General features: G+C 41.2%; 1 protein-coding gene across 3 annotated transcripts in view; it reads right to left on the reverse strand.

Annotated features, from left to right (window-relative positions):
* LOC141807965 (rho GTPase-activating protein 20-like) overlaps positions 1 to 18,450 on the reverse strand; it is a 172,813-nt gene that overhangs the window by 9,595 nt on the left and 144,768 nt on the right. For all 3 annotated transcript variants that reach the window (XM_074694181.1, XM_074694180.1, XM_074694182.1), the window contains 10 exons: positions 16,504 to 16,653; positions 15,861 to 15,902; positions 15,508 to 15,592; positions 15,284 to 15,361; positions 13,896 to 13,962; positions 13,129 to 13,338; positions 7,171 to 7,361; positions 5,527 to 5,691; positions 4,893 to 5,002; positions 4,499 to 4,688 (listed from right to left, as the gene is read on the reverse strand). In XM_074694181.1, coding sequence (XP_074550282.1) covers positions 4,499 to 4,688; positions 4,893 to 5,002; positions 5,527 to 5,691; positions 7,171 to 7,361; positions 13,129 to 13,338; positions 13,896 to 13,962; positions 15,284 to 15,361; positions 15,508 to 15,592; positions 15,861 to 15,902; positions 16,504 to 16,653 — 1,288 coding nt within the window. The remainder of the gene's footprint in view (positions 1 to 4,498; positions 4,689 to 4,892; positions 5,003 to 5,526; positions 5,692 to 7,170; positions 7,362 to 13,128; positions 13,339 to 13,895; positions 13,963 to 15,283; positions 15,362 to 15,507; positions 15,593 to 15,860; positions 15,903 to 16,503; positions 16,654 to 18,450) is intronic.

An 18,450-nucleotide genomic window follows, 5' to 3' on the forward strand; every position in this document is an offset into this window, starting at 1 on the left:
TAAGCTATAACTTACTCCCATTGCCTGGTTTTTAACAGCACAAGAAGTTTTGAATGCGTTACTTTGTTTCAGATACTTTGCAAACACCGTTTTCAAATTCTACACTCCACATTTTCACAGCAAAGGGTGCATATTGGCTCAATCTTAGTCCATCTCTGGCAATAGGTCCGTACTACATCGTTTAGCTATGTTGGAAAGATAAAAAGACACATTGGCCTTTACTACCCTTCTTGCCCGAAGGCGAATCTTATTAAGATGGAAATCGGTTCTACCTCCTACACACATACAGTGGCTCGGGGATGTCTTACACTTTGTAAAACTTGAAAAAACTAGGTTGTCAGTCCTTGGGCAATCAGGAAAGTTCAGTAAGATCTGGAGCCCATTTTTTGCCTTGATTAACAGCGCACAATTTACCTTCACACCAGACTGAGCTGTGTTGGATCAATTTTGTGACTTGATATACTAAGGTCAGACTACAGGGTATTTTATATAATATTTTTCCTTTTTTTTTTTTTTTTCATGTAATATTGTTAATATTTCTGTCTTACTCTCATGTATACTTTGACTATGTATGCTTTGCTTGTCCCATGTCCTTTTATTTGTTATGTTTTGTCAAGGGGGAAAGGTACCAAAGGGGAGGGGGGTATGGGATTGTTTTGATCTTATTTCATCGAAATTGAGATAAATGTTATAATTGCACAAATGCCTTGTATTGTTTGTTAAAATAATAAAAAGATGTTTTAAAAAAAAAAAGGAAAGATTGACTAGAACTTGGTTTACTTGCCTTGATAACGCCGCTAAATGGATGCAGTGCAAGCTAGCAGACCCACATCCCAAGAGATTTGTGGTGACGCACTTGCAAGACACATTCGCGCACTTGTAACGCCATGATTTAAATGTATTATTTAACATTATTTGTTAAATTGTTACTTAAGAACAAGTGCTGTCAGGCGATCAAAAAATTAATCTAATTAATTACAGGATTTGTAATTAATTAATCCAATTAATTGCATTTTAATCTCATATCTCCTTAAGGCCCCAACCATTTCCTGTGGGGTCTGGAAGAGCTTGTCGATCAAAATCCTGCTCGTAAACTACTGTGGGTGAGAGCGGTGCGCTCTTTGGACGAGAGCTCAGCATGGATATGAGGAGAAGATGTGAGATGACAGAGATATAGAGAGACACTGAAAGTCAGAAAAGTTCAGGCAGCTCACGCTCCAACTGAGGATGTGTTGAGGTAGTTCAGAGAGAAAGAGCGGCGCCATCATGAGGAAAGTCGACGGAGATCATGGAGAGGATCAAAGGATGGAGCGCCTGAAACAAACGCGATCAAAAATCGATTTGTCTGTTTTTTGGATCAAGAACAGAAAGAGAAATAAAAGAAGAGAGTCCATTCTTCTAAGGTAGTTTTGGTGTTTACATAATCAGAGAAACCACCATACCCCTGCTCTAAAGTTTTCAGTCTTAAAACCTCCGTACAGGAGCTTCTGACACAAACCTTTGACCTCTGTCTTCCCCTCTCCTTTCACTCTTTCCTCTCTTCATCTGCTCTTATCTCACCTGCCACCTCCCTACCTGCGCCTCCTCTCATCACTCACCCAGCATTCCTCCCGTCACTCAGAAAGAGCTGCTACGTGATGCACAGCACTGTTCCTGGAGCCTGTGGGCACCCAGGTGACTCCAACCGCTCCATCAACAGCTCATTGAGAGCAGCTTCTCCTCTGTACAGTCAGGAGGATGTTTTTTTAAAACTCTTTCAACTATTCAGAAAAAAAGTCAACTGAACAAAAGTGTTTAAGCTCAGGTTGAGATGCATGGAGTGCGTGCACCGTCCTGTGAGTGTGTGTGTGTGTGTGCTTTACAGGATGATACAGCTGTGTGTTAGTGGGTCATTGCAGAGGAGCAGTCAACACATAAATCCAGCTGTGTTTTTTCCACTAATAGACACAGACAGTGTGGATAAAACACTGAGGATAAAAAAAACAAAACAAAGCAGATAAAAGTATGTCGTCCACATTTCAAAAACCAACCCCCGGAGAAAAACAAAGTTGTTTTGAGTGATTTGTATCTCCGTCTCCATCTGAAGTAAGACACACTAATGCCGTTTTTACCTCAGGCTCTCCCAAACAGCTACAGTGTGTTCAGCCAAAAATATCTAAATTATATACTTCAGCAGAGAAGCAGAGGCGCAGAAAGAGCGCGCTGAGTTGGCCGAGACCGAGCACTCACGTGTCTTATAACAAAGTTGGAAAGTCGCCATTACGCGGTCAGGGGGCCCACGCCAGTTTGAGTTGGCCCCCGGCTCCGACGGCAGAAAGGGAAATGTTGAAATCTCCCTTTTGTTATTCCTGAAGCTTTTTTCTTCCCAGAAAACGTCCGCCTGCTCACAAACAAGCAGTGTGTGAGGGGAGAAGTGTTATCAGGGGAGTGTTTGCGTTGGAGATATTTGGGAGCTTGTGGGTGTTGGAGTATTTGTGCTGACAAGTGTGTGTATGCGTGTATGTGTGTGTGTGTGAGTGGAGGGACAGAGAGGGGTGTTTCAGCGACACTATTTTTTTGCTAAAACACACACACGGCCTCGGGAATCTGTCGGAAATTCTTTGCATGTTTTCTCAATGAACCTCAGCCACCTCCACACACACACACACATACACACAATCACACACTGACAAACACACTCTCACACACATATCTGAAGAGATATGCCGAGCAGCCACCCACAGTGTTTGTGTGTTTAACTCGACTGTAGTGACTTTCCAAACAGACCTCAAATCAGAAAGCTTTGTGTCGCTGTGTTTTGGTGAACGCGTCGTGGGATCTGGTGGGAGCTTCCTCTGTGGCTGCTGGGAAATGAAGTCAGCCCGGGTTAGCCTGGCTGACCAATTTATGAGGAAGGAGAAGGAGCTGTGATGATGAAGCTACAATTTTAACAAAGAAAACTCAAAGAAAGCAGAACTATTTTCACGAAACAGTTAGAGATGTTTCAGATCTGCTGGAGGTCGCCTGCTGTCCCAACCTCTGGTAGTCCAAGTGGACTTGAGACCACGTTTATGATCACGTCTGAAATTGAATTTGTTTGCAAACTAGGGCCAAAACTACCTAAGAAGAGTGGACTCTCTTCTTTGCGTCTCTCTTCCTGTTTTTGATCCAAAAAACAGACAAAACAAACTTTTTTTGATCACGTTCATCTCGGACGCTCCATCCTCTGATCTTCTCCATGATCTCCGTTGTCTCTCCTCACGATGGCGCCGCTCTTTCTCTCTGAACTATCGCGAAACACATCCTCAGTTGGAGCGTGAGCTGCCTGAACTTTTCTGACTTTCAGTGTCTCTCTACGTCTCTGTCATCTCACATCTTCTCCTCATATCCACGCTGAGCTCTCGTTCAAAGACCACACCGCTCTCACCCACAGTAGTTTACGAGCAGAATTTTGATTGACAAGCTCCTCCAGACCCCTAACTTAATTTACTTCTATAGACGCATTAAACGGTTGTACAACGTCAGTGGCAGTGAACACAGACATTTTTATTGAACAGTTGAAAAAAATGTGGATCTACAAATCTTCTCTTTTCGTCTTTTCATTTGGTTAGTCATGCACTACAGTTTTGTAATTTCCTAGAATTCAGATTCTTTATTTGGAGACCTTAAGCAGATATGAGATTAAATGCGATTAATTAGATTAATTAATTAGAAATCTTGTAATTAATTTATTTTTTTAACTGGCTGACAGCAAGATGTTTGGCATAAGAGAGATGAAATAAGACCAAAGCTACCTGCATGAATCCCACCAGATGAGCTCAGATATTCAATACACTGCAAAAAAATGAAATATTATCAAGTGTTTTTTTTCTTATTTTGGGTAAAAATCGTCTTATTATACTTGACATGAGCCACATTCACCTGGTCAGTCCAGAAAAATGTCTTTTTTAAAGCTATTTAAAGAGAAAAATGAGTTCTGAATTGCAAGTAATAAGTTGAAAAAAATCTGCCAATGGAACAAGAAAAATTTGCTGAAAATTTTTTCTTTAAATAACTTGAAACAAGACATTTTTCTGGACTTATCAGGTGAATGTGGCTCGTATTAAGGCTAAAAAAGAAATTTTCTACAGAAAACAAGACAAAAACACATGATAAGATTTCAGTTTTTTGCAGTGTACACTTCTGATAACTGTAACTTTTCCAGTAAAGGTGACATAATCCTCTGAGCGGTAACTGAGGAGCAAATTTCCCCCTGCGTGTGTTCAGGAGTACGTCAGCGTGAAATCGTGAAGCGCTCCTCTTTCCTGTCAAGTCTTGCTCTAAGCTCGGGGATTTCAGGCTCAGCCAAGTGTAAGAGTGTTGTGATTTTAGCTTATGAGTGATTATCAGCGATGACATGTGAACGTGACTGAGCGTGTGTGTGTGCAGCTGTGTGTTAGTGGGTCAGCTCCTGCTTGGAGGTCAGAGCTGCAGAGAAACTCATATCTTCATCGATGTGTGTGTGTGTTTGTGTGTGTACCTTTTTCGTGCCTTCCCCCTCCATTTCTGGGGTGCTCGGTGCCGGAGCCCAAAGCATGCTGGGGGCGATGCAGACGGACAGGTTGAAGGCATTCATCTGGTTGTCGTGTGCGTTGCATTGGATGCAGTGCAGCACGGCGATCACATGACGCAGCAGGAGCAGGTTCTCAGGAGGCAGGAGGTGCAGCAGCCTGACGGAGGGGACAGATGATGCTTTCAGTTAAACAGGATTTCCTGCATCTTTTGCGTGGATCTAGTTTTTGTTGCTCTTGGCTCTGCAGCATTTATCTAACCTTTTCTTTTTTCCTCTCTGTCGACACAAACAGAGCGCAAAGCTAACATCTGCACGGCCTGACTCTGAGTGTTAGTTTTATTTTTGGATCATGATTTCCTACCTCTGGACAGTTTGCATCCTCTCCTCTCCTCCCTCCCCTTCCATCGCATCCATCCACTGCTCGTACAGATCAGAGGACAGGATGCTGCCCGGGATGTTTCGCAGAAAATCCTGTTTGCAGAAAAAGAAGAGACATCCTGAGCTCAGCGATCGAGATCTGGGTTAATCTCACATCTGTAAAATACAAACTGATACTGATAACTGCTCTAAGTTAGCAGAAAGAATTAAAGACTAATGAGTATTTCCTTTGTTTTTTAACGCCATCAATCAACTTCCTGTCAGAGACACTGATGTGTTTGTTTCCTAAGCCTCAGGTGAGTCACACTCATTGTCTATTGTGCAGAAACAGGTTAACCATCGCACACACAGATGAATCAGCTCTGTATTTCACTGGAGAGCCACCTCAGCGGCTCCCTGGATGACCCACACCGTGGAGCTGTTTGGTCTGAGTGCTGAACAATGCAGCACCTTGTGTGTGTGACTGGCAGCCCGCCTGGCTCAGCACAGACAGATTATCCCGTCTGGACTTATGTGACTTTGGACGCACATCAGACACTCCTGCTCTCTGTCGTCTGGTTTCAAACTAGCAAAAAGAGGTAGAGTCAAGTGTGTGTGTGTTAAAGTGTGTGTGTTACCTTGAGGACTGCAGCGATAACAAACACAGACTGGTGTGTGATCTCGGGGTCCTCTGTCCCACTGTCCAGCCGGTCACGGAGCTCCCTGCAGGCTTTGGCTCCTGCTGAGCGTCGGAAGACGCCCCTGGTGTACGGCCCCTCCAGGTACAGGAACACCAGCATGTCCTGCAGGGACAGGGATGGATGTGGACAAAGGTTTTTACGCTGCCAGATGAAAAAACTCAAAATCTCAAGCTAGAAACTCACAGCTTTTTATATTTAACATCAAATAAGTAGCTTTTTAATCGCTCTGAAATCCTTCCAGATGTCAGGAAATGTTGAAATTAACAGTAGTAGACAGAGGGGAGGTAATTTAGCTTTTCTAGTTTTAGATTTTTAAGAATAACTGATGTTTGGAGACTTTACCTGGCAAAAAACTAAAATCTTATCAAGTGTTTTAGTCTTAATTTAAGTAAAAATTGCCTGATATGAGCAAATTTCAACTCATTTTCGAATGCCTAGCATTTACAAACCGTTTGTCCTATCCAAAAGCTGTAAGAAGTGGTGTTATCGTCAGATTCTCAAATTTCCGACTGTCCCTGAACGTATCACACGTGACGTCGGCAACTAGCCGAAGCGGCGGGAAAGAACGACGATTCCTGTGAGACTGCCCTCCAGTCCTCTCGTTTATTCACAGTCCTCTTTAAAAATCTGCAGAAAATTAACCGTTTGCTCTAGCTCACTTCTGTAAAAAACAAATAATTCTACACTTTTTACTGCTTTAAATAAGCCCTTAATGATTGATATATGTCCTGAATTTAAATCTAAAGAATTCGTTGAAATTTGCCTTCCATCTTCCTGGTGTCATGTCTTAGCTTGGGTCAGTTTGTGTTTTCAGAGCTTTTAAAAATGAAAATACGTCTCTCTTCTTTGATTCAAGACTTGTATAAAGTGCTTTGTACATAGTTATTTACAGTTTTCATGGCTTACGAGTACATATTGAATTTCCATCTTTCTTTTTTTGAATAATTTATTGCATTCTGGTTTTGTTATATTGCTAAAAAAAAAGCTCAGAAAGTGTTTGGGATCCAGAGGATTAAAGACAAAAATGATGTCTGAATTGCTTGAAAACAAGTAAAAAAATAAATAAAATCTGTCAATGGAACAGGAAAAATTTGCTCAAAAATGTACTTAAAACTAGAATAATGTCTTAATACAAGTAACTTTTTGCTTGTTTTCCTATTGAGTGGCTCATATTGAGTTCAAAAAGACATTCTCTACTGAAAATAAAACAAAAACACGTGATAAAATTTCAGTTTTTTGCTGTGTAAAGCCAGTAAACGGGTCAAAACCAATGAAAAGGAACCCAGCAGTGTTTTTATTTCTAAAGTGATGTTTTTAAAAAGTTTTTATGGAAGAGGATTTTAACTGAAAGGAAACACGTTGGTGTATTCATTTTGCTTACACAGCAAACCAGAGTTTCACTTCTCAAGAAAACACCAGCGTTGTTTTGTTTTTTAACTCTCAGCAAAGAAATAAAACTGAAAAACTAAAAAGATTTAACTGTTAAAACTTGATCTAATTTTTGCTGTGAACTGTCCTCTAACCCTCCAGACAGACTGCTGACCCCCTCCCGCTGGCCTGTGTGACCCCAGCTCGGCTCACCATGACAGGCTTGGGCAGGCCGTGCTCTGCGGAGGAGACGGAGCTCAGGGGTCGTCCGAACAGCCGTCCCTGAGTGGGGGAGAGTGAGGTCGGGGACAGGGGCAGGCCGTCCAGCTGTGTGTTGGAGCCTTTCCAGAAAGGCCAGTTGATCAGGGACCTCTTTCTCTTGAAGGACTTCTGCTGACCGGGCTCTGCAGGGGGGACAGAGACAGAGACAGAGGAGGAAGTGAGCTGTGGTTTCAGATGTTGTTGGAGTGATGCAAGTTGGAGTCACTGGAGAGCGTTCGTGTCCTGCATTACTTCTTGGCTCGACTCCAGCAGATAGAAAAAGAGCTGCAGTGTTATTGTTTGGTAATATCTCTTTTTTTTTTAGGAGTTCTGGGTTTGATTTTCTAACAATGTAGGTTGTGAATTGTTGAGCAGTGAGCCTGAAAAGTCCCAGATGTTGGAGTTTCTCCAACACTAATAGAAGTTTTAACCTCATTTCTAACTAAAACTGCATGAAATCCAGTCTGAGAGCTGTGTCCACCCTTTTTAAGACGACCATTAGAGCCGTCACGATGTCCACTAGATTTAAGATAATTGCTTCACTCTGAAAAAGCAGATGTTTTTAGGTGTTTCTATGTCACAGAAAGTTAAAAACTAACATCCCTGTGATGCAAAATGCTCACATCTTCAAACTAGCTGCAGGCGAAAAAACAACACTCTCTGACTTTTTATCGCACTTTTGATCAGAAAATAAGAAAAATGTTAAAACATCAGACTAAATTTTCAAAGTGGCTCAAGTTAAGGCTGGATTCAGCAGAAAGACAGCAGCAGACTGAACCTTGAGTACAGAGTCTGAGGAAACACACGCAGACATGCCCTCATGCTCCACAGCACCATTTGAGGAGTGTGTGTGTGTGTGTGTAGGTGTCTGTGTTTACCCATGTGTGCTTTAGGGGTCTTTGTGCGCCTCTGACAGCCTGTGACTGTGTGTTCCCTCTCAGATATTTGCTCAGGGGTGCTACAGCACAATATCTACCTGTGTGTGTGTGTGTTTCTGTCTGCAGGTGTGTCTTCACTGCACAGACGTGTTTTCTGTGACATAACAGCGCGGCGTGATTCTCCAGTTATAAAACCGCATAGCATGTGTGCATTCAAGTGAATTATAACGAGAACATACGTCAAACGTTGATCTATTTAGATTGATGTCAGCGGGAGGTAACTTGATTCAAAGCTGAGCGGCGTTCATTTCACAGAAGATTTCAGAAACACTGCAGGCTCATTTTCCTGTTCTGGGACAAAAATCTGTCATTGCATAAGGCTGACAACGATAAATCAGGAATTCCTTGGCTGAAATATTGAAATATCTTTTGATATTTAATAAATTTTAAAGGCTAGACTGCAAAAAATGAGATCTTATCAAGTTTTTTTAATCTTATTTTAGGTAAAAACTGTCTTATTATTCTCAATATGAGCCACATTTAAGTGGTCTGCCCACAAACATTCAAAGAAAAGTTTTATCAAAAACATTTAAAACTTTTCTCTTGTTCTATTGGCAGAATTTTTTTTAAACTTGTTACAAGTGATTCAGACCTCATTTTGTATTTAAATAACTTGAAATAAGACATTTTTCTGGACTGGTCAGGTGAATGTGGCTCATATTAAGTCTGAAAAGACATTTTCTCCTCAAAGTAAGACAAAAAAACTTGTTAAGATTTCAGTTTTTTTTGCAGTACATCACATAAAAACAGTCAAGAAAACCTTAAGTTGGCTTCACAAACCAAGCTATTGAAAAATTATCCTTTATTTTCTTCTGTTTTCACGTATAAGTTTTGATTCCAATCTGTGTGGTATTTAAGAAATAAGTCTTAGGGGAAGCAATATTCTTAAATTTAACCTTTCTTTACAGTCTTGCTAAAAAGAAATGCTCAACCTTGGTAAATTTCAAAATAAAAGCATCTTCCAAAACAAGTCGATTTGTGTCTGAGGGTGGAGCTCTCCTGATGAGCTCCAGATTCTTCCAGCGGGTGGAGAAACTCAAAGCTCAAACGAGCCCACAAAAATAAGTGACATACTTTACACAGAACTCATCACTTAACAACGCGCTGTGGCGTCACGCCTGGATACTCCGCAACAGAGTTCAGCAGTAACATAATTACTGGGTTGCTCTGGCACCTCTCAGCGGGCCTCAGCATCATTGAGGAAAACACGGCCATGAGGCGTTACATCATCACTGTTTCTGGTTGTAGAGAGGCGGGCCAAGAGGACGGAGGCAGACAACCTGTCGGCGGGGTGGGCAGCGCCTGTCATCCTGCTGTAATCATCCGTGGCTGTTACAAAACAGGTGCCACATAAACTTTTATCCTCATGAGTAATAAAACACAGGAGTGAGCAGGGTTTGTTTGGCTGGCAACATCACATCAAGTTATCCTGAGACTTTATGTGAAAGTTTTAAGAGTTTAACAAGGATCAGACAGGAACTCACAAGGTAACGTATGCCAAACAACGACCGAACAACAAAAGAGCAGTTAGATGTCACTGTTGTCCAAATTAAAGACTGTATTCAAAGAGTTAGTTTGGGGATTGATGATTCTTAACCTTGAGCTTGGAAGTTTTGCATTTGTTGCCATCTTCTTCGAGTTTTGGAGGTTTTTTGATTCAGAAATGAACAGATTAAGATGAGAAGTTATACACGTATTCCTTACGTCTCCATCCTTTACCATTGGCTTGTACCCTGCTTTATTTCTTAATTTTTTTGAAGTTATTTTTGGGGGTTTTATGCCTTTAATTGGATAGAAGAGAGGACAGTGGGTAGAGCAGGAAACAGGGTGAAATCGGGGAGCAACACGCAAGAAAAAGACCACAGGCTGGACTCGAATAGGGGCAAACTTCATGCACTGCAAAAAACTGGAATCTCATCAAATGTTTTTGTCTTATTTTAGGTAAAAATGTCTTATCATACTCGATATATCTTGTTTAAAGTCATTTAAAGACAAAATGAGGTCTGAATTGCCATGACAAGTAAAGAAAATCCTCAATAATTTGCTTAAAACTAGAATAATGTTAATACAAGAAACTTTTCTCTTGTTCAATTGGCAGAATTTTTTTAAAACTTGTTACAAGCAATTCAGACCTCATTTTTGTCTTTAAATAACTTGAAATAAGACATTTTTCTGGTGAATGTGGCTCACATTGGGTCTAAACAGACATTTTCCACAGAAAATGAGACAAAAACACTTGATAAGATTTCAGTTTTTTGCAGTGTGGAGCCCGACCCAGACCACCAGGCCAGCTACGCTCTGTACCCTGCTTTATTATCTGCTTTTTTGGTATCTTGGAAACGGATGAACAAACACAACATGATGCTGAAAAGGAGACTGGAAACCAGTGACTGAGAAACTTGTTGGGAAAACGTCGTCAAGAAGAAGGGTCAAGGCAGATGTCTGTCTAACATGAGTCTGGTTCTGTCCAAGGTTTCTGCCTGTTAAAGTTGTTCCCCTCCATTGTAACTTGCTAAATGCTGCAAAGTTCTGTACTCATGGTGGATTAAGATAAGATAAGACTCCTTATCTTATCTTGATGTTTGGTTTCTGCTAATAAATTTTTATTAACATTTACGGGTCTAGACCTGTGAATGTTTTTGTAAAGTGTCTTCAGATAACGTTTATTGTGATTTGGCGTTATACAAATAAAAAGCTGTAGAGTTAGATTTTGATGCTGATTAAAACTAAAATTATCATGCTGATTCCGAAATTTGAGTCAGTTTTTTTCCAGCACGTCAATTTTTTTCTTCAGATGAGCAAAATTCCTCTGATTAGCAGTAGTAAGACTGGAGTCATCTTCAGCTACATGGCAACTTGTTGAGAGGTGTGTGCAGCTCCCAATAGGTCAGTACCATCAGTATCTGCTAACAGAAAGCTAGCATAGCAGGAATTAAGGGGATTTTTGCTGCTCTTCTCTGAACCTTGTAACCATGTTTTTTTTTAGTTTTTAAAGCTTGTAACTTTTCCATCTTAGTGTTTTTTTTTACATAGGTTTATATTTCCTTTGTTTCAGATCGTGTCTGCTCCTGTAGCTCCTCTGGTAGCCATATCCTTTGTCAAAACGTAATAGTGTCGAATAAACGTTGAAGTCATGCTTGTTTCTTTCATATTTTATTGTATGTCAATATTGGAAGATTTTTATAAAACAAACACATATCTGATAAAGTATTTTTCATATTTTTCAAGAAAAGGGGATCCTATGGTTCAAAAACTTGACGTGATAGAGAAAAACTGAGATCAGTTATGGAGTCTGCACCCAAAAATTCGTCCAACATCTTTTGAATTGAGTAGAGACGCCCCCTGCAGGCAGGTTTGAAGTCCTTTAACATGTTATATTTACAAAATCCAGAGGATATGAACACATATATGCGCAGTTTATCATCCAAACAATTTTCATTGTCATCAGCTCTAAACGTCAAACCTCTGGGCCCCATATCTAGACTTTAATGCTAAATTTTTAACGCTAACCACGCTCTACATCAGCTAGTATAAGAGCAGACTCTCTGGAAACACCCTGCAGACTGGAAACCCTCTTCACTTTCAGTTTTAGGATATTGTTTGTGATAGAAGTGGATGTCAAATCTGCTGAGATCAGATCAAACTGTCATGAGTTGCTTTTGTTTTGTTCCTTCTTTGACTTCCTGTTTCTCTTAGTGGATTAATCTTGTGTTTCATGGCTCGTTTTGTCTTATTTTTACTGGTTATCCTCACATCTTCTGGTTGTTTGTGTTTCCATGTTTTATTTTGTAGTTCTTGTTCTGATTTTCTGGAGTTAGATCATGCTCCTTTCCCTGTTCGTCTTTGTTAATGAATGAGATTATTGTTGTCTGCACGTGAGTCTCCTCTCAGTTTGTCTAACCCTACATGGCACAAATATTTTCAAAGTAAACACTGACATTGAGCATGAAGCAAAAGCCGACGCTGAATACTTCCTCTTACACCGTCACGTGAGAGGATGGTACAGTCTGTCTTTCAGCTCGTGTTGTGTTTGACACGTTTTAAACCAGGTACCAAAATGAGGAAATGTTCTGGTATAAATATTGAAGCGTAAAAAGGAACGCGTGACCTCAAATCGATCTCAGGAGCACACCAGGAGCTCTGCAGTGCGTCTGGAAAAGCTCGAGGAAAAATATGTCCCAATTAGTCTGTAACGTGTGATGCTGGAAAGTGAACTGCCTGTGGGTTTGTTTGGAAATAATTGCCCACAAAGGGGCTTCTGCCGGGGCTGCAGCTCCATAAATACACAGCTCGTTAGCTTTGGGCCTGGGCGTGTACGATTAGGCCTACATGGCGGCGGGGTTGGTATGGGGTTATGTAAGTCGCTGTTTTGCTGGAGGCGAAAGAATCTGAGGAGAGGACTGTGGTTGGCAAACCGAAGCCTCCTCGACTGGAAAACACACACGTTTCTCCCCTTAACCTCAGACTCCGTCTTTTTCCATCCTGGTCGCCGTATCCCCATTACTCACCCTTGTTTCTGTCCTCTGTCCACTTGTTTTTCTGCCTCCTCGTCCTCATTTATCTCATCTTTTCTTTTCATCTGTCTCTATCTTTTACAGCCGCTTGTTTTCCTTCCTTCACCTACGACGACCTCTCAGGATTTCTAAACAGCTGTGTCATCTTTTCACTTTTCCATCTCCCTGTTCTCACACTCATCCGTCTCTTCTGGGGTTTCTTCCTCTCCGTCTGCGCGCTGTTTTCTTATTTTGACACTGTAACCTTCATTGTCTGCTAAAATATCTCTTCCCATCATTCTCTTTGACTGCTTTTCTTTTTTTTTGATTCATCTTCAGAAATAACACGAGTGAAATGGTTTATGTAAGTGAAACATTCGCAGGAAGTGCTTTAAAACTTCTGTATCCACATGTTTCCTCTTGTGGTTTCACAGGGAAATGGATTTGTACATATTTCATGACAAAAACCGCCTCCTTACCTATGAGCGCCGTCTGTCCCTGCATGGCCTTGTTGGGTTTGAGGATAAACTGGCACTGCGTGTCCGGAGGGAGGCACTGATCCAGCAGCAGCACCCCCGGACAGTCTGTGGGACTGGCTGAGTCCCTCCCCAGTCCACCTGCCAGCCCGGCGCTGCTGCTCCCGCCGTCCCGGATGTGGCTCATCTTGATGCTGAAGGGAAACTCGTGCCCTGAATGAGAGGTCGAGATCCAAAGATGAGATGTCATGGGTTAAACATGACACTAAAGTAAAAAACCTGGTGCGATCAGAGCTCGTGTTGCGCTGCCAGGAATCAGCAACCTCAGGTCAGGATGTTCAGCATTAAGTGTGAACGGCAGAACAAAGGATTATGGGAACAGAAAATCACAGAAATGTCGCTGTGACAGAAACTAAAGGCTCTGAAATGCTCCCAGATGTTGAGGTTTTTGTTGTTTTGTTGATGATTGTGCATAACAGACCCCCTCTGTGGGCATTCACTGCTGCTCTTAGGTCCCAAAGCGTTCATCATGGGAGAGCTGGGATTAAACTTTTCATTTCTGAGGAATTCATAAAGAAGGAGTTGAAAGAAGTATCTACGTCAGTATCAAATGCTTTCTTTACCCAATTTGGAGCTTTTCAGCTTTTTCAGTCCGCCCCGAGCTTTGATACATCACTGTCCCACACGCCATGAACATACAGACTCAGGGAAGAAGCTGGTTTTCTTTCTTAGTAACAGGAGTTTGTTAAAGGTTTGCAGTTTGGACTCACCAATCAGAGGGTACGGAGGGTCATCCTTACTGGAGCTCACCCACAACCGGTGGTCTTTGACGCAGCCCTGGACGGAGAAGAAACTTGTTAGGAGACTTTTTTAAATTCAAACCAGTCCTAGAAAATTATTATTCAATAATAATTAAAGAACGCTAACTGGTCTGAAAGAATGGAGCTGAATACAGCTTATATTGCCAAAATGCCAAGCATTTTTTTGATGACGTTAACTCTGAAGTGGTCTATAGATTAAGGAGGAGGATAAGGGCCACTGAATACAAAAACATCCACATTTTTAATGACTTTTTTTCTAAGAAAAAAGTCAAGATTCTGAGATTTAAGTCAGTAACTTTTTTCTCAGAATTTTGAATTCTGGCTTTCATCTCAATGTTTAAACTTTTTTCTAAAAACTCAGAATCCTGATTTTAATCTCAGAGTTCTGATTTTAATCTCAGAGTTCTGACCCTTTTACTAAGAATCAGGAATTATAGCTTTAATCTCAGACTTTAATCTGAAAGTTCTAATTTTTTCCTTTTAATTCAGACTTCTGACTTTAACATCAGAATTCTCACTTTTATCTCAGACTTTGATTTTAATCTCAGATTTCTAGCTTTAATCTTAGAATTTAATCTAAAAACTCTGACATTTATCTCAGGGTTCTAACTTTTTCCTAGAAATTTAGACTTCTGACTTTGATCTCACAATCCTGACTTTAATCTCAGAATTCCGATTTTAAATCTCAAAATTTCGACTCATTTCAGACTTCTGGCTTTAATCTCAGAATTCTGACTTTTTTGACACTTTTATTTTCAGTGGCCCTTATCTTCTACCGTAATAGGCTGATATAAACTGTGTGTCTTAAATATGGTGACAGAAACATTAACTTAAGCCCTAAAACAAAACAAACAAAACAAACAAACAAAGAAACAAAAAAAGAAAGAAACAAACAAACAAAAAAAAACAAAAAAAAACATGAGACAAGAAGTTTCAGACTCTGGGTTTTCTTTTTAGCAAATGTTATAATTGAGGCTCTCAGACTTCATCAGATGAAATATAAATCATCTTTATGCATTTTAAAAACACGTTTTGATTAATTCTTGTCTGGCTTCTGTCTCTAACTCTCGTCTGTCTCTTTGTCTTTGCTGTTTTTGACTCGGACACGACGTCCTGCAAACACAGCCCAGAGACCAGACCCAGGAGCTGGTTCTCTTCAGGGTTAGTCTGACATTCAAATGTTGCATAATTCAACCAAAACCTAATCTAACCCTAATTCCTCTATCCGAAGCAGAAAGCTGCTCTAACAGCCGATGATTTCCCTCGACTTATCCGAACATTACATCAAATTATGGTGACTTGATTGGAAGTATCAACAGTGGTCTTCGGTTACTCACCGAGATGCCAAACTGCAGCAGAGCCATGTGGATGACATCAGTGGTGCTGTCAGTGTTGCTGACCGCGAGCGTCTTGGCCTGGATAAAACAAGATGGAAAATACAAGTTGTTTGGGTTGCTACTGATTTCAGAAATAACCCGCTGAAGTGCAGACCGTGCAATCGAACTGGTTTTTGTGCTGATGGAAGCAACAAAATCACAGCGAGGGAGGAGAGGAGACTTACATAGGCACAGTTCCCGATGTCCTTCGCGAAGATCTTCAGAGGGATGGTCCTCGGGTCGTCTTTCTCTTTCCCGTCCACTATCCGACTGTTTGAAGGAAGGAAAGAAGTCAGCGCTGAGATTAGGAGGACTGGGATGTAAAATAGACAAGTCAGGAGTTGGCTCTCGGCTTTATTAGAGTCCTGATCCTTTAAATCCATCACATAACTTCTAATTTACACCTCCTGGCTTCAGTCTTACAACTTTATTTCACCAAAATCAAATATTTCCCTCCACTCAAGCGGACTTGATTTGCAACACGGGCAGTAAAGTGAATAGCAGAGGGAATTAACGAGAGGTTTATTCAAACACTTACCTCTTTATGAGTGTCAACCACTTGTCCTTGTGTTCCTCGGAGCTGAGGAGGAGAGTGATAAAACATAATCAGAGAGAAGTCATGTTTAAAGTCTCTGTCAGCCGTTATGTAACTCCTAACTGGGCTCAAACCGCAGACATCCCTCCCCCCGAGGTACGGCTGGATTCCTGATGATGGAAAACGTGAGGAGCTTATTGTGAATTAGTCTAACGATGTGTACAACACTGAGGATGTAACAAATATACAGCGCAGCTTTAAAGAATGCATGTGCAGCATGTCCGTGCCTGTTTTACACGCGAGGGTTTTCACTCTTGTCTCTCTGCGGTCGGATTTAGCGGCTTTATGACTGGAAACTGACTTCACACTTGAAGGTTTGGGGATTTTGTGGTTGTGTGCTCAGTCTTCAGTTTCCCTCTATAGTGTGCATCTGCACCCCAGAACGCGGTGTTCCCTTTCAGATCTGCACCGAAGTGACTTCCAGAAATATGTTTGGCGTGCTCGGCATGATTCTGTGTCATGCAATGCAGCAGATATACTGAATGAAGTTATATAACAGGAAGTTGAGTCAGTGAATCACTCCCGTCAGTCAATTCTGCCACAAGGTATCAATTTTCCAACAGTCACTCAGGATGAATGTGTTTACCTGAAGGAAGCCACGTAGTTGCAGGTGGGCCAGCCCATGACGAAGCTTCTCTCTGCGTTGGTGCTTCCCTCACACACCTCATCCAGGCAGCTCGCCGTCCACATTTCACACACTCGGACCTGGGACTTCACTTTGAAATGAGTTGGAGATCTGTAGAAGACACATTAGCCTCATCAAAGACTGCTCCAAAGAAGCTTTACTTTACTTATTGAAGAAAATCAAATTTTCTCAGTTCAAAACTAGACCTAAATTATAAATAAATAATCCAGATAATCCTTAGGAAAATCCCTGGGAGCTTCCTTTCTACAAAACCTAGAGATTATTTTTAGGCGTTCCACAGGGAGCAGGTTTAGATCCCTTACATTTTCACAAAATTGCCCGATCACCTTTGTCTCTTTTTACATCTATTTCCTCATTTTGTGTTTTCCTTTTTTGTCTATGATGTGTTTTATGTTTTATTGCCTCGATTTTATTTTAATTTTGTTGCTATGTTGTGTCCTAAATGTTATTTTTAATTGCTTTTGATGTCTACGTGCTGAGTGCTAGCTAATGTGCAGTGTAAGCTAGCTAAGACGTTTATTTATCTATGCGGGAGGGGAGACGCACGGTAATCAGACGCATGAGATATGTGGGAGAAAGTGTGAGGCTTTTATGCTCTTTAACACCTCGCGCAGCATCTGTTGGCTTCTATTCCCAAACTGCAGGGGGCGGTGTATCACAAATGTACGTCTACCAGAGTACTGAACGAGAGTCGAAGAGGTTTGTATTTGTTTACAACATGACATATCTGTCCCTGATTTCTCTTTTCTGCCGCAATTTCACGCTATGAATTATTTACCACTCAGTTGTCACGGTGATCTCTGGGTAAAGAGTCTTCTGTATTTCTGCACTTCGACCACTTCGACTACCATTTTGACACAGAGAGGTATCACTAACTAGAAATCTTGACGGCAGGAAAGGGGGACGAAATCCTGATTTTGGTAGCCTGGCACCTGACTAAGCCTTGATTTTTGACATTCTTTGTATCAAAGCAGAGACAGTCAGTTCTTTACCTTGATCAGTTTATCTTTTCAACACTCCTTACACAAGATTTAATCATTTACAGAAACCCTAGAAAGTTCCTTTGAACAAAGACCCAATTCTTTTTTCAAAGGTGTTCCTCAAGGAACATATTTAGCTCTCCTACAATTTCCCTTTAACTTTTATATTTCTGCATTAAATTTCTTCCTTATGTTTCCTCAGAAACCTCTGCTTCTTCAAACGACTTGTGCAAAATTCCCTTTCAGATTAGCTCTGAGTCTGCAAACAAAACTTCTTGGAGACCCAGAAGCAGCTGGCAACTTCCTGTTTTGAGGAATTGAAGCAACGCAAGAGTTTAAAGACTGCAGCTCAAAGGTGTTCCTCAAGGAGCATATTTAGCTCTCCTACAAATTCCTTTTCACTTTTTATTTTCTGCGTTAAATTCTTTCCTTATGTTTCCCCACAAACCTCTTGCATAAGAAATCTTTCAGGAAATCTTTATTTAGATAAGATTTATAAAAAGCTCTGACTAATTTGGGTTTTTTAGGACCTGCAGGCTCAGAAAAAGTGCATTTATCAACCGCTGCATCTGTTATTAAAGCGGGAAAAGCTCCAGCTGCACACATGTCCCACCACACAGCACTTCTCCTTGGTTTCAGAGGCCGACAAACGCATTAATTAACTCTTTCTCTCGTTTTCTTGCTCGCAGACACACACACATACCGACACACATTCCTTTGACTCACCCTGTTTTGAGCCACATTGTAATAAAACCAATTATAGCATCAGCTCTCCAAGCAGGAGGGGTCAGCCCCGCCCTCTGGCACATGACCACAGAGGTCCTGCTGTTTTTGCATTAAGAGGAGTGTGTGTGAGTGTGTGTGTGTGTGTGTACAGTGAGTCTGTTAGCTCACACAGATTTCTGTC

The sequence above is a fragment of the Halichoeres trimaculatus genome, unplaced genomic scaffold (genome assembly GCF_033239565.1).
Source record: "Halichoeres trimaculatus isolate MK-OKI-2021-1 unplaced genomic scaffold, fHalTri1.1 fHalTri1_scaffold_19, whole genome shotgun sequence".
Taxonomy (NCBI): Eukaryota; Metazoa; Chordata; class Actinopteri; order Labriformes; family Labridae; genus Halichoeres; species Halichoeres trimaculatus.